The sequence below is a fragment of the Melozone crissalis genome, unplaced genomic scaffold (genome assembly GCF_028551555.1).
Source record: "Melozone crissalis strain CALT ecotype California unplaced genomic scaffold, PUWL_Pcris_2 ptg000327l_1, whole genome shotgun sequence".
Classification (NCBI taxonomy): Eukaryota; Metazoa; Chordata; class Aves; order Passeriformes; family Passerellidae; genus Melozone; species Melozone crissalis.
Window position 1 is genome coordinate 62,787 of NW_026536077.1, and position 19,714 is coordinate 82,500.

At 44.6% G+C, this 19,714-nt stretch overlaps 1 protein-coding gene across 1 annotated transcript; it reads right to left on the minus strand.

Moving 5' to 3' along the window:
• Positions 1-10,312: 10,312 nt before the first annotated feature.
• LOC128949944 (homeobox protein Hox-B9-like) lies at positions 10,313-16,496 on the minus strand. Its single transcript, XM_054294838.1, is given in 3 exon segments — positions 10,313-10,548; positions 16,084-16,303; positions 16,305-16,496. Coding segments are annotated over 3 exon segments (648 nt in total).
• Positions 16,497-19,714: the final 3,218 nt, after the last annotated feature.

The following is a 19,714-nucleotide window of genomic DNA, read 5'->3' on the forward strand; positions in this document are numbered from 1 at the left end:
AAAAAAAAAAAAAAAAAATCGCCACTTAAAGAGTTCTCGCTTTACATTTCCAAGAAGAGATGCCAGTTCATAAACAGTTTTCAGTGATTTACTTCGGCGCAAATGAGTTGTTTCATATTTTGCAGTGTCTTTTCATGATCATTTGCATCTATTACCGAAACCTCATCCTATTGGCTTCTCCTGGCTCCGCACGGACCCGGCACCGCATGATTGTGAGAGGAAGAGTGTGGGAGAATAAAGGAGGAAAAGCGAGCGAGGGGGAGCGAGAGGGAGGGCGCGGGGAAGGGAGAAGGAGGTGGGGTGAATATACGGATTAAATATGTTTAACTACCCCCATTAATGAGGTACCGCTCGCCTCACAACAAATCACGCGCCCGGACCACCCAAAAGATTGATTTTTTTGGGGGGAGTGCTGGAAAATTAAAGAGGAGCGCTCGCAGTCGTTAATTTCGAAATTTTAACGAGGCAGTTTTAGCCTTTTTAAATGTCAGGGTCGCTTTGGAAAACTGTAAAAGAACGCGATTTAATTGCTACCGGTTTTAAAAGGTCCTATAAATGTAATTGGTATTTTAATACAAGTTATCAAATCATACAGCTTCTTATCCTAAACATATTTTAAAACAAACGAGGTAGTCATATTTAACATTTTAATGATCAATTTCCTTATTATTGATAAAGGTTTAACTATCGCGTGAAGGGGAATTGCGTTTGTAATAGCCCCAAAAAAGGCCGTAAACTGTTTAACAAACTATAAAGCGCCATAAACCGGGGTGTTGTTGTTGTTTATGCCGCACTCCATAAAAGCCGCTCGGATTTTACGAGCGCGCTCCTCCGGCGCCATAAACGCGGAGCTTTGCGCGCCCGCGGAGGTGCCGATATCGAACCAAAACCATCGCGGTTTTCCATGCAGAACATCGGCTGTGCTGCCTCCTCCTCCTCCCCTTCCTCCTCCTCCTCCTCCTCCTCGCTGGGGATGGCTCAAAACTCCAAATTTGGGGCTCCCATCGCCCCCTCCCCTCCAGCGCCACCTCGCCCCCTCAACTTCCACTTCTTCATTTCGCCCTTCTCCGTTCCACCCTTTTCGTTTCATTTTTTAATTTCATTTTTAAAATTTCATTTTTTAAATTTCATTTTTAATTCCATTTTTAAATTTCATTTTTAATTCCATTTTTAATTCCATTTTTAATTCCATTTTTAATTCCATTTTTAATTCCATTTTAAATTCCATTTTCTAAATTTCTTTTTTTTCCCCCCCTTATTTTTTTTCTCCCAGGGTAAAACCCGGCGGGGAGAGAGGGGGAGAGAGAACGGAGAAATTTTCCCTTTTATTGGCGTTTGGCGAGCGCGGAGCCGGAGTTGCCCCTCGGATGCGGGCGCTGCAATTTCGCAGCGCCGGGAACACTCAGGGGGTAGATTTGGAAATTCATTTGGAAATTCATTTCTCGCGCTCAGCAAATATTGCCCAGGCGCTTTCCTCGGTTCATAACGGCGCGGACCCCCCCAGAGCCCCCCGCAATCCCAGACGGGTTTTCCAGCCTTTCCAGCCTCTCTTTTCCACCTCAATTTGGGTTTTTTCCCCCCGTTTTGCCCCGCCTGGGTTTGCGCTGTTTCCACATCTCCCTGTCCGAGCTGGGCTGGAGGCAAAAACCGAATTTTAGGAGGGTTCCGCTCCACTTGAGGCACAAAATTCAACCTCCGCAGCACGAAAAAGGAGGGAAAAGTTGAAATATTTCAGTTTTTCTACCTTGGTTTGAAAACAAATTTAAAAATCCTCAGTGGGGAGAGGCAGGGAGCGAAGGAAGGCAGAAAGGAAGGGGGGGGGGAAAAAAGACAGAAAACCAAGATAGCAACGGAATAAAACTTTTAGGGCATCCTTAGAGAAATAATTTAAGTAAATACGCTTCCTTTATTTTGCGCGGGGATAATTCCAGCCGAGCCTAAGAGCCTCTCGCAGTAATTATTGCTGCTGGAGCACTTGCGGCGCTATAATTAAAGCTTTTCTCGCCCCTCTAAAACGCGAGTTAACATTTTCTTTTTTCTCCCCACTTTTATTGCCGATCGAGCAGGTTTGGGTTTCATAAAATCATCAAAAAAAAGCCCCGAAAACGGTGCGGAGAAGCAAACAGAGCTTTGGAACCTGGAGATGCTGGAAAATCCAGGGGGGGGGAAAAAGAAAATAAAATGGAAACGGGATCGATGAAGTGAATTCGGGGCAGAAGTTTCTGCGCCCGAAGTTGGGGAAGGGCAAAAGGGGAGGAATTGGGGAATTTGGGCTGGGAAAGGAACATTTGGGCCAATTTCGGGAGGATTTGGGTGCCCAGCAAAGCCCAGAAATCAATGAGCTGATCCTAAATCATCGCGGCTCCCGATGAAAGGAAAATGTTTCCATTCCAAGGAAAAACCGAGCGGGAGCGCGGCGTGGGTGTCGGGCAGAGATAATTTATAAACACCCAGCGGAGGAAAAGATTTATTGGGAATTCATAAGGCAAAAAAAAAAAAAAAAAAAAAAAAAAAAAATTAATAGTAATAAAAAAAAATGGAAGAGCCTCAAATCCTTTCCTCGCTAAACCCCAAGTTTGCTCCGCTCTGCCTCTCGCCGAATGCACAGGGGCGAGATTTTTCTTCATTTCGCTCATTTATTTCTGTTTGCGCTCGTATTTCACGTCGCGGCGATGAAACGGAGCCTCGAGATGCCGAAACTTTGCCTCTCAAACCAAGATTTCCCACCCTGCGGGCTGGAATTGTTCCGCCCTCACCCAAAATCTCGATTTTTGGAGCGGTTTCTGGTGGAACTTGGGAGCAATTCTCGATCAGGGAAAAAAACCCCGTTTATGCCGATTTGAAAGAAAAACCCATCTTGAAATTATTGCCGCCGTTGGTAGCGGGAGAATTTACAACATCTGAGTAAATTTTTTTTGCCTCGTAATTCTGAGGAATCAAAGGCCGGAATCAAAGTGAGCTGGCGGAGTTAAAAGTTGCCATTATTGCCTCCGCATCGGGGGTGTATTTGTGTGCGCCCCAAACCCCGGTGGTTTAAGAGCATTTTGGGCTCATTTACTCGTTTGTGGCATTAAAAAAAAAAATATTTCTGAAGCTGTTAAAGTGAAGAATTCGAGCGAAGAGCGTCAGCAGCGCCAAAAGATGGGGCGGCCACGCCAGAAATGAGCGTTCAACTTCTGAAAGAAACAAATGCTCTTGTTTTGTTGCATGGTTGAGTTGGTTTTTTTATTTTATTTAATTTTTTTTTTTTTTATCCTGCGGTGGCTGGGATTATAAAACACATAAAATATCGAGCGGGGAAGGCGCAGATCATCCTAATGGCCGAGAGGAAAAATATTGTCCGGGCTCTGCGCGTCCCTTTCCCCCCGAAACCTTCTTTTTTCAACCCCGCACACGTAAATCTGCGGGCCTGGGGTAATTTCAGCTGTCCTCCCACCTCTGGAGCGGCACAAAACAAAACCCGGCGCTTTTTTATTCCCTCTTAAACGAACATTTAGCGGGGATGCGCGCCCCACCTCTCAGCGCAGCTCCGCCGCCGCGTTGCCGCGGTGTTTTTCCCCTTCCCAGCCTCACATAATTTAACTCGGATCAAAAAAAGAGAGGAGATGTAAGCCATAAACCGGGCGAAACAGCGCTAATTAACCCAATATTTTACCTAATGGGATCAAGGTGTTCGCGCCCGGGGGGCGCCTCTAGCGTGGAGCGACGGCGCCACCTCGCGGCCGCGAGCGGAACTGCAGGCGGAGCCTCCCCGGCGGGGGGAAAACCCAAAAAAAAGGGAAAAAAACATCAAAATCAAGAATTTCATCCTCGCCGGGAGGATAAAAAGGCTTCAAAAACACAAAAAGGAAAGGAGGAGAGGGAGGGAAAGAGGAGGAAAGCGAGAATGAGGGCTTTTTTTGAGAGAACTCGCTGGAGTTCTCTCAAAGCGCGGCAATAAAAAAATAAAATTTGAAGAGAAAAAAGAGGCGAAGTGGGCTCGCTTTTGAAACGCGCCATTGTTTCAGATTCCGAGACTAAACAATTGGTCATTCTGCTGCACGGCCGGGGCTGTAAAGTCATCAAGAGCTTCCCCAGCCCAGACGTCTCGCCAGAACTTGGAAAGGGCGAGCGCTGGGGGTGCCTTCTGTGCGCGCGTTGTTGTTGTTGTGTGCGGGCCTGGAATTGCTTTAAAGGGAGGGGGAAAAAAAAAAAAGGGGTTAAAAAAAAAGGAAAAAAAAAAAAAAAAGAACAAAGGGAATCGTCCCGAGCGCTGCATTTTCACGGCATCTGCAAGAGAAGAATAAGTTAGCCAAAGTCCCTCCCCGGCTTTTCTTTTGTTTTTTATCCCCAATTCTGATTTTTTTTTTTTTTTTGAGCAGCCCCTCCGTCACTGAAAAAAAAAAAAAGGAAAAAAGTAGAAAAATAAAATAAAAATAAAAATTAAAATTAAAAAAAATTAAAATAAAAATAAAGTAAAAAGAGGGGAAGCTGTTGAGGGGCAGCCCGAGCGCTTTTCCGCGCGGGGCTTCCCCGCTCCTCGCAGTAATTTAGGAGTTCCTGAAAGTTTTCTTGCGCCGTTTCCTTTACAACCGCTCAGTTCCTTAACCTTCAGAAATTTATACCCTATAAAGTTTTATAGCGGTCATATTCTTTTATGGCAGCGCGCTGCGCTGAATTTTCCTTTCTTTATGACAAGTTCCTTCCCTTTCTCTCCCTTCCCTCCGCCAGCTCCAAAATTCTTCCTTCTTCTTTTCTTCCTCTTTTGTTTTCTTTTCAGGGCTGCCCCAAAGAAAGGAGATTTTTTTTCTTTTTTTCCCCCTTTTTTTCCCCCCTAAAGAAGTGAAATGTTGCCCTTTGGAGCGGCCCCATTTTGTTAAAAATTACCGGGCGGGAGATTCCGGCTCCCGCTCCTCGCTACCTGTTCCCAAGCGGGACTCGTTCGGTGATTTTAAATTGTTGTTATTTGAATTTTTTTAAAACATAAAACAGTTTTTCCGGGTTCTTGAGGGCTTCATAAGCGATAAAAACTCACAGGAATTTCGGGAGGGAATCGCGGGAATCGCTCCTGGAAAAGGAACCGCGCGTCCAAGCCGAGGTGACGCCGAGCGGGGAGACAGGGTGGAGTTTTTGGGGTTTTGGGGGTTTTGGGGGTTTTTGGGGGTTTTTGGGGATTTGGGTTTTGGGTTTTTTTTTGTTTTTGGGGTTTTCCGGAGTTTTTTGGGGGGATTTTTGGGGGATTTTGGGTGTTTTAATCTTTTCGGGAGAAGTTTTTCCATGGGCGAGAGGCGAATAAAGCGAGGGAAGGCAGAAAATCCGCGCTGAGCCTTTTCCCCTCAGCCTGGGGCGGGAATAAAAAGAGATAAAAACTCCAAAAATAAAAATCAAACCCGCCATCAAGGGGCAAAGGCGGCCCCAAGCTCGGGTGCCAGAAATTAAATTTAAACCAATAATTTTGATTTTGAAACATTCGGGAGCGCAGCAAGTTCGGGTGGGACCCAGCGAACACTTGCTGCTCCCCAGCTGGATTATTTTGGAATTATTTCGGAATTATTTTGGAATTATTTCGGAATTATTTCCACTTTTTCTGGGCTGATTTTTGGGAATCTGAACCCCCCCAAAAAAAGGAGGAAAAATCAAGGCGGGAATAATTCTGTATTTGGGGTGAGGAACACAAAGACGGAGCGCTGCTCGTTGTTCTAAAATCGGTTTTTATTCTGGAGCATTAAAACATCTCTGGAAAATACATATCCGGGCCGATGCTACAGAAAACAAAAAATTTTACAACATTTTCTCTTTTTTATTTTCTTTTTTGTTTTTTTTTTTTTTTCCTATTAAAATCAGCTAACGCCTTCCACTCTATTCTCAAAGAAACCTCATCATCGTCATCTTAAAAATATCTGCTCTTCAGCACAACTCTAAGGAAAAGTGAGAAAAATCCGCTCCTAAATCCCGGCCGCCGAAACGTCGAGGAACTCGTGGGAAATGAAAAAATGAAAATTGGGGAGGATTTGGGCAAATCCGGGCTCTGCTGGGGACCGAACCGAGCTGGAAAATTCAGCCTTTCCCCCCCGTTTTCATCCATTGAATCGCGTTTTTTAGAAATAAATCAGCATTTAGGGAAATCTCCCCACTAAAAGGCCTCGAAATTTGAATTTTTTTTAGCGAAATTTTTAAACCGAGAGCGGAGTTTGGGTGGAGCTGAGCTCCCCCCGGCAGCGCAGGGGTTAAACTCGGGAGCAGCTTCGGGCTGGAAAGTTTTGCAGGAGAAAAAACCCCAAAATGTGAACCCCAAAAATGAAACAAATTTCGAGGGGATTCTCTTAAACCCTTCAGCTTTTCTTTCTCTTCGATGGGGGAGATAATTTGGGGTTTTTTGGGTTTTTTGGGGTTTTTTGAGCGGGTTCGGAGCGGCGGAAATTTCAGCGCAGCTCCTCGGGTTTTAGCTCGGGATCGCGGAGGGAGGGGGAGGGAAAAAATGGAAAAAAAAAAGAGAAAAAAAACAGGGAAAAAAAAGCCAGAAAAAAAGAGCGGGAGCGGTTCAAAAACTGCAAATCCGCGGAGTTTCGCTATCGCTGCCGCCCAGAGCGGCCCCGCTGATAAAACCATCCCTGGAAACAGATTTGGGCTGGTTCCTCCTGATAAACCGCAGGGAAAATTTGACTTTTTGGTGCTTTTTTCACCCCCTCTGCCCATCCCGGAGCCCCTCGAATGCCTCAAAGTCCGAATTCCGCGCACGGAGCAAACTGGAGAAGTTTATTTCCATTTTTTTAAAATTTTTTCCTTTTTTTTTTTTTTTTTTTTTTCCCAGCCACTAGCAACGCTGAACTCTTGGAAAAACTTTTTTGTTGTTGTTGTTTTGGTTGTTTTTTTTTTTTTTAATTTAAAAATAAAAATGTTAAAAACAGGAATGCGAACCCACGGCACGGACGGGAACACGAGCACGAACACACAAACACCCACACGGAACCTGAACTAAACCCAAACCCCCCCTGCCCCCCCAGCCCTCCCGAACCCCAAAATCGCCCCAAAAAGAGACAAAATCACCCCAGAAACCCCGGCCCGGATCCGCGCTGCCGCCTCGGGGTGAGGATGAGGATGAGGATGGAGGAAACCTCGGGAAATCCGCGCTGGGAGCGACCGAAAATCCCCCGAGCGTTCAAATGTCCAAAAATCAGAATTTAAAATAAATCCGGGCTGGGCTCGGCGCTTTTATCTCCGCAGCAGCTCCAGGAAAAAGTCCAAAATTCCTCAATAAATTATAAATACCGAGCGCTCCCGGCGGCCGGGCCCTCCCTGAAAGCTCCGCTAAGGTAGTTTATTCATTTCGTTTATTTATTTTCCATTTTTTTTCCATTTTTTGGTGGGTTTTTTTTGCTTCTTTTTAAATTTTTTTTTAATTTTTAAACTAGAAAATCGCGGTTTTCCTCCTCTCTAAAAAAGTCCGGGGGAAGTTGGCGGGGGGCTCTTCCGCCCTTTTCTGTTTCTCCTCAATAATTTACAGGGCCCCACGCTGCCCCCCTTTCTCTCTCCCCTTCTCTTTTTTCTCTCTTTTTTTTTTGCACAAAAAACCCCCAAATCCAGGCGATTCTGCCCACAAAAAAAATAAACTTCTCCTCCGAGTCCCAGTTTCCTCCAAAAGCGCGGCCGGAATCCGAATTGCACCAAATAATTCGAATAATTCGAATTTTTCATGGCAAACTGAGATTAAAAAATTGAAATAAAGAGGGGAATAAAAAATGGGGGGGACCCCAAATTGGGGCTGTGCTGGAAATGATTTGTGGGGTGTAATTAAAGGCGGCCTTAATTAATGTGGCTGTGGTGCGGGGGTTTAATTAAAGCGTCGGGGGGCTCGGCCACCTCCAGAGCGTCTGGGAGGGTTTTGGGAAAAAACCCCAAATTTTTGGGAGAAAAAGAGAAAATAACGGGAGGTTTGGGGGTGGCCGGGTTGGGGTCGGGTTTTTTTTTTTTTTTAATTTTCTGGGGGAAAAATAAATAAAAAATGGGAAAAGTTGGTCCGACAGTGGGGAGGGGAAAAAAGGGGGAGAAAAGGCAAAAAGGAAAGAAGGGAAAAGGAAGGAACCCCAAAAAGAAACAAGGAAAGAGAAAGGAACCCCAAAAAGGAAACAAGGAAAGAGAAAGGAACCCCAAAAAGAAACAAGGAAAGAGAAAGGAACCCCAAAAAGGAAACACGGGAAGGGAAAGGAACCCCAAAAAGGAAACAAGGGAAGGGAAATGAACCCCAAAAAGGAGCCCAGCTTTGGGCTGAGTTGCACCAGAAGGAGAAAAAAAGTTTAAAAATTGAAAATAACCAAAATTTCAGCTGGAACGGCCGAGCTGGGAGTGAGGGAAGGGTCCAGCGCTGCTTTTGGGGAGGTTTGGAGAAAAACGCTGAAATTTGGGGGCGCCGCCTCTCCCGTCACTCCTTGCCCCCAAAAGGAGCCGCGCTTTGGGCCGAGCTGTGCCAAAACACGAAAAGAGATTTTTAAAGAGGAAAACAACCGAAATTTCAGCTGGAACAGCCGAGCTGGGACTGGGGGGAGGATCCGGCGCCGCTTTTGGGGCGGTTTGGAGAAAATCTCTGAGATTTGGGGGCGCTGCCTCTGCGTCCCGTCACTCCTTGCCCTGCTCGCTCCTTCCCCCCAAAAGGAGCCGCGCTTTGGGCTGAGTTGCTCCAAAAAAAAAAGATTTTTAAAGAGGAAAACGACCAAAATTTCATCTGGAACAGCAGAGCTGGGACTGGGGGAGGATCCGGTGCTGGTTTTGGGGCAGTTTGCAGAAAAACGCTGAGATTTGGGGGCGCTGCCGCTTTCTCCTCTCTTGTGCCGCTCTCTCGCTCTTTGCCCCCAAAAAGGAGCCGCGCTTTGGGCTCAGTTACCTCCAGAAGGCGAAAGGAGATTTAAATATTGAAAATAATCAGAATTTCAGCTGGAACAGCAGAGCTGGGACTGGGGGGAGGATCCAGCACCACTTTTGGGGCAGTTTGGAGGAAATCTCTGAGATTTGGGGCCGCTGCCTCTGTGTCCCGTCACGCCTTGCCCTCCTCATTCATTTCCCCAAAAGGAGCCGCGCTTTGGGCTGAGTTGCTCCAAAAGACGAAAAGAGATTTTTTAAAGAGGAAAATAAAATTTCAGCTGGAACAGCAGACGGGAGGAGGATCCGGCGCCGCTTTTGGGGCGGTTTGGAGGAAATCTCTGAGTTTCGATGGCGCTGCCTCTGTGTCCCGTCACTCCTTGCCCTGCTCGCTCCTTGCACCACATTTTGGGCTGAGCTGCTCCAAAAGACGAAAAAGAGATTTTTTTAAAGAGGAAAATAACCAAAATTTCAGCTGGAACAGCGGAGCTGGGACTGGGGGAGGATCCAGCGCTGCTTTTGGAGAAAACCTCTGAGATTTGGGAGCGCAGCCTGTCCCATCACTCCTTACCCCGAAAGGAGCCGCGCTTTGGGCTGAGTTGCTCCAAAAGACAAAAAAGAGATTTTTTTAAAGAGGAAAATAAAATTTCATCTGGAACAACAGACTGGGGGAGGATCCGGTGCCGCTTTTGGGGCAGTTTGACGAAAACCGCCGAGTTTTGGGAGCTCTGTCCATCCCGTCACTCCTCGTCCTCCTCATTCATTTCCCCCAAAAGGAGCCGCGCTTTGGGGGGCGTTGAACCCCAAAAAAAGATTTTTAAATGAAAATAACCAAAATTTCATCCGGAACAACAGACTGGGGGAGCTTCCAGCGCCGCTTTTGGGGCAGTTTGGAGAAAATCTCTGAGTTTTGGGAACTCTGCCTCTGTCTCCTCTCGCTTCTTTCCCCAAAAAGGAGCCGCACCTTGGGCTCCTTTTACCTCCGTTCTCCAGAAGAGACTTGAAAAATGAAAATAACCAGAATTTCATCTGGGACAACAGACTGGGGGAGGATCCGGGGCTGCTTTTGGGGCAGTTTGGAGAAAATCTGTGATCTTGGGGGCGCTGCCTGTCCCGTCACTCCTTACCCCGAAAGGAGCTGCACTTTGGAGCGCGTTGAACCCCAAAAAAAGATTTTTAAAGAGGAAAATAACCAAAATTTCATCTGGAACAACAGACTGGGGGAGGATCCGGGGCCGCTTTTGGGGCAGTTTGGAGAAAATCTGTGATCTTGGGGGCGCTGCCTGTCCCGTCACTCCTTACCCCAAAAAGGAGTCGCACCTTGGGCTCCTTTTACCTCCGTTCTCCAGAAGAGAAGAGACTTGAAAAATGAAAATAACCAGAATTTCATCTGGAACAACAGACTGGGGGAGGATCCGGCGCCGCTTTCGGGGCAGTTTGGAGGAAAAACCGCCGAGTTTCGTGAACTCTGCCCCTCCCGTCACTCCTTGCCCTGCTCCTTGTTCATCTTCTTCATCTTCATGCGGCGGTTCTGGAACCAGATCTTGACCTGGCGCTCGCTGAGGTTGAGCAGCCGCGCCACCTCGTGCCGCCGCTCGCGGCTCAGGTACATGTTGAACAGGAACTCCTTCTCCAGCTCCAGCGTCTGGAATTTGCTGTACGGGCAGCGCTTCTTGCGCGACGAGCGCGCCTGCAGCCAGCTGGCGGCGGGGTTGGCTGGAAAAGGGGGATTTTCAAATAAAAATGGGGGGAAATGGGAAAATCAGAGTTTTGGTGGGGTTTTAGGGGGCTTTTTTGGGGTTTTTTAAAGGGGAGGTGGGTGGTGTTGGGGGGGACAATGAATGAAATGGAAGGTGAAATAAAGTGAAGTAAAACAAGAAGGAAACTAGATGGAACCCAACCAAACCAACTAAACCAAACCCAACCCAACCCAACCCAACCCAACCAAATCCAACCAACCCAAACCCAACCAAACCAAACAAACCCAACCAACCCAAACCAAACTAAAACAAAACCAAACAAACCCAACCAACGCAAACCCAACCAAACCCAACCAACCCAAACAAACCTAACCAATCCAAACCAAACCCAACCAAACCCAACCCAACCCAACCCAACCAAACCCAATCCAACCAACCCAAACCCAACCAAACCAAACAAACCCAACCAACCCAAACCAAACTAAAACAAAACCAAACAAACCAAACCAAACCAAACCAAACCAAACCAAACCAAACCCAACCCAACCAAACAAAGCTAACCAATCCAAACCAAACCCAACCAAACCCAACCAAACCAAACCAAACCAAACCAAACCCAACCCAACCAAACAAAAAAACAAAACAAAAACCAAACCCAACCAAACCCAACCCAATCACAACCAAACCCAACCCAACCAAACCAAACAAAAACCAAACCCAACCAACCCAAACCCAACCAAACCCAACCAAACCAAACAAAGCAAACCCAACCCAAACAAACCCAACCAAACCAAACCAAACCAAACCAAAAAACAAAACAAAAACCAAACCCAACCAAACCAAACCAAACCAAACAAAGCAAACCCAACCCAAACAAACCCAACCAAACCAAACAAACCAAACAAAAAAACAAAACAAAAACCAAACCCAACCAAACCAAACCAAACCAACCAAACCAAACCAACCCAACCCAACCCAATCAAACCAAACCAAACCAAACCAAAAAACAAAACAAAAACCAAACCCAAACCAAACCCAACCCAACCAAACCCAACCAACCAAACCAAACCAAACCCGAAAACAAAACAAAACCAAACCAACCAAACCAAGCCAACCCAACCAAACCAATGAAAGCAAACCAACCGACCCAACCAAACCAAACCACATCAAACCCAAACCAAACCGAAACCCAATCAAACAAAAAGAACAAACCCCCAAACTAAAACTAATGAAACCAAACCAAACCAAACCAACAAAAACCACACAAACCCAGGAAACAAAACACCAAATCCAAAACTAAAAGCAAACCGAACTAAACCAAAGCCAGAAGAAAGCAAAAATAAAAACAGAACCACAAACAAAAAATAAACAACTAAAAAGCCCAACCCCAAGGCCCAAAAAAACCCCTAGAAAATCCAGAAAGATCCCTTTCAAAAACCCCAAAAAACCCCAAAAATTCCAGCGGTGCCGGAGCTGGCACTGGGGGCGCAGGAGTTGAGAGAGGGACGCTGTCCCCGCACCCCAAATTTGGGGTGAACCCCGAGGGGTTTGGGGTGAATTTCTGTGGTTTTGAGGTGAATTTCTGTGGTTTTGGGGGTGAATTTCTGCGGCTTTTTGGGTTCATACCAGACGGTTTGGGGTGAATTTTTGTGAGTTTTGGGGGGAAGTTCTGCGGGTTTTGGGTGCACCTCGAGGTTTTGGGGTCCCTGTCTAGAGGGTTTTGGGTGAATTTCTGTGGGTTTTGGGTGAATTTCTGTGGGTTTTGGGTGCACTCCGGGGTTTTTGGGGTTAATTTCTGTGGGGTTTGGGTGCACCCCAGGGTTTTTGGGTGGAATTTCTGTAGGTTTAGGGTGAACCCCGGGGTTTTTGATTTCTTTTCTCCAGGTTTTGGGGTGAATTTCCCCGGGGTTTTTGGGTGAATTTCTGTGGGTTTTGGGGTGAATTTCCCCGGGGTTTTTGATTTCTTTTCTCCAGGTTTTGGGGTGAATTTCCCCGGGGTTTTTGGGTGAATTTCTGCGGGTTTTGGGGTCCCGCCCCAGCCCCCACATTCCACACAAACCAACCCCAAATTTTCCCTTTCTCCCCATTTTCCCCAGGATTTGCTCCCCCAGCCCCATCACGCAGGGAGGGGAGACCTGGAGCGGCTTTTCCTGAACAAATCCTGGCAATTTCAATTTTTTTAATTCAATTTTTTGGTGCAATCTGGCCCCAAAAATCCCTCTCTGGCTGCCACAGGTCTGGACAGCGTCACCCGCAGCCAGTGACATTGGCAGGGCTGGAAACGCAGCCAAAAAATAAAGAAATAAAAATAAAAGTAAATAATAAAAGTAAGTAAATAAATAAATAAATAAACAAGTAAATAAATAAATAAATAAATAAATAAATTTTTGCAGAAATTGCAGTTATCTTTTAATTATATAACACTGTAAATAAAGAAAAATAAGCAACATTTAGAATCAAATAAATGGGTTTGCAAAAGAAATGCAATTTAAAATGAAGACACGAGAGTAAATAAAGAAATAATATTATAAAATAAAGAAATGAAATTTAAAAATTAATGAAAATTAGGAATAAATAAAAGCTTCCCCCCCCCCCCCCCCCGTCACGCTGGCGGGTGGGAGAAGCCGCGTGGGAATGGTGGCAATAAAAAATTCCATTTTTTGGGGATATTTGGGGAATTTTTTCCATGGAGGGAGGGGAGGGACACGCGAAATTTCGGGAGCCGAGCCCGCCCCGCTGGCAGCGGCCGAGGTGGCGAAAATCGCGGCCGAAAGCGAAGCGGTTTTAGGGTAAATATTGGGATTTTCGCTAATCACGTGCGAACACCGGTGGCGGGAGGGAGGAACGCACAAATTCCCCTTTTATTCCCTTTTTCGCCCCAGAATCGCGCCGGGAGCCAAATCCCGCACAGAAACCCCTGGGCCACCCCAAACTCCCCCAAAAATCCAATTTATTGGATATTTCCAATAAAAAAATATCAATATCAACCCCTGAACCTTCCCGAGCGAGTCCTGCCCCTGCCGAGTTTGCAGGGCCGTTTCCTCCCCGGAATTGAGTGGATGCAATATGCAGAATTAATAATTAAAGAGGAGGAAAGCTGTTAATAATTGATATTGTTAATCCTGCCCGCCATCCTTTAATGGCCGCGCGGGTTCGGGGCATTTTGGGGTCGTTGAAATGGATTTTTATTTTATTTGATTTCCTCACAAATAAAGGGAATGGGGAGAGGTCTTGGCATCTTTTTTATTTTTTGGTGTTTTTTTTTTTTTCTCCAAAATCCAGTAAAATAAATGAACAGCTTCCAGGCAGCGATTCATCAGGGAGAAACAACAACAACAAAAAAAGGGAAAAATGGGAAAATCGGAATCAGGTCTGGCTGCACAACAGCCCTGGAGGCCAGCAAGAAATTTAATTATTATTGAAAGCAAAAAAAATTTAATTGTTATTGAAAGCAAAAAAAATTTAATTGTTATTGAAAGGGAAAAAAAAAAAACCGCACGGAAAGCAGGGCGGCTTTGAGAGTGATTATTTTGGGACAAAATGTTCCATTTTCGGGGGTTTTGTTTGGCGCGGTCGGTTTGGGTTTGTTCTGGATCCTGCCCAGCGCAATAGAAAAGGACTTTTCTTCTGGGCGGGTTCATTGAGAGGGGAAAGGGAAAATAAATTAAAAGTAAATTTAAAAGCAAACAACAAAAAGAAGCGCCACCAGAACGCGCTGCGAGAGGAAATGGCGAGGGGGAGAGAAAATCCCGTGTTTCAATGGGAAAAAAGTTCATTTAAAGGGAGGAAAAAATGGGAATTTCCACCCTCCGGGCGCTGCTGCTCTGCCAGGATTGAAAAAATTCGGGGTTTTAGGGAAAAATTCGGGTTTTTGTGGAAAAAAACCCAGTTTTTTTAAATGGAAAAATTCGCTTTTTTTATAGAAAAATTCGGGGTTTTTAGGGAAAAAGTCGGTTTTTTATGGAAAAAGTCGGGGTTTTTATGGAAAAGTTCGGTTTTTTATGGAAAAATTCGGGGTTTTGATGGAAAAGTTCGGTTTTTTAATGGAAAAATCTTTCCTGGGAGGGCAAAACCGCTCCGGGGTCACCTTGGAGCAGAACCAGGCGCCGGCAGGAGGTGACACCGACGCTCCCTCCCTCCAACACAAATATTATCATTAAAAATAACAATTCTAATATTATTAATAGCGTTAACCACCCCGCGGGCCGATTATTTGGATTATTTTAAATCCACATTTCACGCGGCAAAAAGGCCCGGCCTGGAGTTTTCAGCGTCTCCCCAATCCGGCGAAATTACGAATAAAAGCTGATATAAAACTGATATAAACAGATATAAAACCCGATATAAAACCGGTATAAAAGCGATATAAAAGCGATATAAAAGCTGATATAAAAGCTAATTAACTCCAACGCCCCCTCCCTCCTTCTCCGGTTGTATTTTGGGTGTTTTTAAGCAGGGAAGGAGCGTGGCTCTGAAATATTCATCCCGCCAATAAACAAACAATTAACGGCGCAGATAAATAAACTCCGCGGTCGGGAGGCAGCGCCGGCAAAGGCGGCGCGGAACCTCCGCCGTGAACATTTTCCCAGCCATTTTTCCTCTTTTTTCCCCATTTTTTCACCCTTTTTTCTCCCTCACTTTCCGCCCCCGCGGCGTTTCCGCGCTTCCCTCCCGGTGAACTTTTGTCCGGAGGTTTTTCCTTTTTTTCTCCCTTTTTATTTTTCCTCCTTTTTTCTCTCTCTTTTTCCTACCCCGCGGAGTTTCCGCGTTTCCCTCCTAGTGAACTTTTTTCCTGAGATTTTCCCTCTTTTTTCCCCATTTTTCGCCCCTTTTCCTCACTGTCCTCCCCCGCGGTGTTTCCGCGCTTTTCCGGTGAACTTTTCCCATCAACTTTTCCTCTTTTTCCCCTCTTTCCTCTTTCTTTCCACCCGGCGCAGTTTCCGCCCTTCCCACAATGAACTTTTTCCCGTAATTTTTCTCTTTTTCCCCATTTCCCCCCTCTTTCCTCTCTCTTTCCACCCCTCGGCTTTTCCGCGCTGCCCCTCCGCCCTCCACCGCGTAATTTCCTCCCGTTTTCCTCCGCTTTCCTCCATTTTCCTCCCTTTCCCTGGGTTTCCCTCCCTTTCCCTGGGTTTCCCTGCAATTTCCTGCCGTTTTCCTGGGCTTTCCTGAATTTCCTGCCGTTTTCCTCCGTTTTCCTGCGTTTTTCTGCGTTTTCCTGCCGTTTTCCCGCATTTTCCTGCCGTTTTCCTGCCGTTTTCCTGTATTTTCCTGCCGTTTTCCCGCATTTTCCTGCCGTTTTCCTGCGTTTTCCTCCTCGGGGCGCCTCACTCCCTCCCGCGCTCTCTCCTCTCCGCACTCCCGCTCCGGCCCAGCCCCAAAATCCCGATTTTATTCCCATTTCCTCACCCCTCTCTCTCCCCCATCCCCGCCCCTCCCTTTCCCCTCCCTCCCTCCCCAAGCCCCGATTTTCAACTTTCCCTCCCCCATCACCATCACCCCCTTTTTATTTCCGTTTTTATTGCGCCGCTCCCTCACTTTTATCACTCACTTTGATCTCGGCCGGCTTTGTCCTCGCTTCCTCCGCCGGGTTTATGGTCCTGGAAGCCGCCGCCTGCTCTCCGCGGCTCGGGGCCGATGCCCAGCGCGTCCCGCGGCTGCTCCGCGCCGAAGCCGCCCCTGGGCGCGTCCGGGGCCCGGCTGGGCTCGGCTTTGGCCGGACCGGGCCCGGGCTCCAGCCAGGGCTGCGGGAGGAACGCGGGGGAAAGCGGCGGGCGCGGCCCAGGAGGGCCCGAACGGCGCCGCCTTGGGCTGGAAGCTGCACGAGGGGAACTCGAGGGGCTCGCCCGGGGCTCGGGGCGCCGCGAAGGGCGCGGGGGCGAATTTAGGGGAGGGGGAATCGCCGCCCTCGTGGCTGATGATGGAGTCGACGTAGTAATTGCTGAGGGCGCCAGAGATGGACATGGTGAGGCATCGTACGGGGGGGGAAATTTGAAATTGGGGGGGGGAAAAATAGACAAAACCCCCTTAAAATTCAATATATATATATATATAAAACCTCCTAAAGTTAAAATGAAGCTCCTAGAATGAAAAGGAAAGAAAGTGGAAAATTAAAAGAAAAAAAAAAAAGCATAAAGTTGAAAGGAAAGGAAAGCATGAAGTGAAAAGGAAAGACAGCGTCAAATGAAAGAAAAGAAAGCGTAACGTTAAAAGAAAAGACAGCATAAAATTATAAGGAAAAAAACCCCCATAAAATTAAAAGAAAAGAAACCATAAAGTTATAAGAAAAAAAAAAAACCATAAAATGAAAAGAAACCATTAAGTTATAAGAAAAGAAACACTGAAATTAAAAGAAAAGAAACCCTAAAATTAACAAAAAAATAGACCCTAAAATAAAAAGGAACAAACCCGAAAATCAAAAGGAAAGGAACCCTAAAATTAAAAGAAACAAACCCGACAATTAAAAGGAAAGGAACCCTAAAATTAAAAGAACAAACCCGACAATTTAAAGAAACCCTAAAATTAAAAAAACCAAAACAGACCCGAAAATTAAAAGAAAAGAAACCATAAAATTAAAAAAAAAAAACAAAAAGAAAAAAAACCAAAACAAGAAAAACCACAGGCCCTGAATTAAAAAGAAACAGACCCTATAATTAATGGAAAAGAAAGCCTAAAATAATTTTTAAAAAAAGGCATAAAATTAAGAGAAACAAGCCATAAAATTGAAAAAAAAAGAAAATTGAAAAAAAGAAAGAAAATTGGAAAAAAATGAAAGAGAATTGAAGAAAAAAAAAGAAAGAAAGTGGAAAAGAAAGAAAGAAAATTGGAAAAAAAGGAAAGAAAATTGGAAAAAAAGGAAAGAAAATGGAAAAAAAGAGGAAAGAAAATGGAAAAAAAAAGGAAAGAAAATGGAAAAAAAAAGGAAAGAAAATGGAAAAAAAAAGGAAAGAAAATGGAAAAAAAAAGGAAAGAAAATTGAAAAAAATTAAAAATATTTTTTTAAAAATGAAGAATGAAAGATGAAAATAATGAAAATAAATCAGAATGCGGGAGGTGCGGGTGGCAGGAGCGCGGCCGGCCCCGTTCCCGCTCGGTTCCCGGTTCCCGGGCGGTTCGCGGGGCCGCGGGGCCGCTCTGATCGCTCCAAGTTTTGAGCCCGGCCCTGATAAAGCGTCGGGGGCGCGTAATCACCGGGGCCGCGGGGCCGCGCGCGCTGGCAGCGCCCCCGCGCTCCGCTCCCGGCGGGTTCCGGGTCCGCGCCGCCGAACGCGGGGGGGAATGAATAAATAAATAAATAAATAAATAAATAAATAAATAAATAATTATAAATGGTCAAAAGCACCGAACCGCTCTCAGCGCGGATATTTGGGGGTTTCCGCTTCCCCCCCTCCCGCCCCGCGCGGGTTTTGCGGCCGGAGCGGGCGGGGAGGCTCCGCGAAGGAGGGGTGGGGTTGGGGGAGTTGGAATTGATTTTTATTTTTTTTGTGGATTGAAGGGATGGTGCTGATGCGCCGGCTCTGCCTTTCATAGGGATGGGGGGGAATTGGGGATAAAAGGCGTTTCGTCATTTCTGCGCCGCAGAAACGCGGGGAAAATATAAAATAAAATAAAATAAAATAAAATGGAATGAAATGAAATAAAATAAAATAAAATAAAAATAATAAAAAAAATTTAAAAACTAAACTAAACTAAACTAAACTTGAAATGAAATGAAATGAAATGAAATAAAATAAAATAAAATAAAATAAAATAAAAAATTAAATGAAATGAAATAAAATGAAATAAAATAAAATAAAATGAAAATGAAATGAAATAAAAATGAAATGAAATAAAATGAAATAAAATAAAAATGAAATGAAATGAAATGAAATAAAATAAAATGAAATTAAATAAAATGAAATGAAATGAAATATAAAAAAATGAAAATGAAATAAAATAAAATAAAATAAAAATTAAAATAAATAAATAAAAAAATAAAATAAAATAAAATAAAATAAAATAAAATAAAATAAATTAGGAATAAACACAAACAGCCCCAACCCCCTCCCGGCCACGATTTCTTCATGGTCACACATTGACATAAAAACCCGCAAAAATTCCCATTTTTGGGGAGCAAAACCAAAATTCGCATTTTTGGGGAGCGCCCGGAGCACTGAGGAATGCGATATAAATAATTATAAATAACTATAAATAATTATAAGTAATTATAAGCAATTATAAATAATTATACATAATTATAACTATTTATAAATAATGAATCGTCCGGCATGGGAGCAGGATGCTCAACACGCCGCAAAAAAAATATGAAATTTCCGAATATTTCCATGAATAAAATCTCAAATAATTCAATTTAAAGCAGCCCCAGCGCCTTCCCCGGGCTGGGCGCTGCGGGATTTCCTCAGAAATAAATGTAAAAATTGAGAATATAAATGGAAAAATTGAGTAATTTCGGACAAAAGCCGGGACAATTCCCCTGGGCCGGGCTGAAATTCGGGAGCTTTGCCCGAAGTTTACGAGGCCAGAAAAAGGCAGAGCTTTGTTCCGCAGTGCCCCAAACTCGAATTTCACAAATTTACATTGGCCCGCTTGGATTTTTATAGCCGCGGATTATTGCCTGGGAAAGAGGGAAAAAAAAGGGGAAAAAAGGAAAAAAAAAGGGGAAAAAATGAAAAAAAAAGGGGAAAAAAATGAAAAAAAAAAGAAAAAAAATAAAGGACCCCGTGCCCACGCTGCGTGGTCAATGCCGCCCCCGCCTCGCTCGTTTATTTTGTATTTTTTCCGCCAAAATCTGAAATTTCTGGGTGGTTTTGAACTCCCCAGTGCTCCTAAATCGTAAATAAATCGATTTATTTCCAGGGGTTCCGCGGCCTCGTAAATGTTGGGTGAAGGGAAAGGTGCTGCCCTCGGTCTGGGGAAAATAAAATAAATAAAATAAAATAAATAAATTAAAATAAAATAAAATAAAAAATAAAATAAAATAAAATAAAATAAATTAAAATTAAAAATAAAATAAAATAAAATAAAATAAAATAAAATAAAATAAATAAAATAAAATAAAATAAATAAAATAAATAAAATAAAATAAAAATAAAATTAAAAGTGATTTTCCTGGATTTGGGATATAACAGTCGGGGTCAATTGCCTCTCATTTTTTTTCAATTTTTTCCCCCCAAAACCTGAGA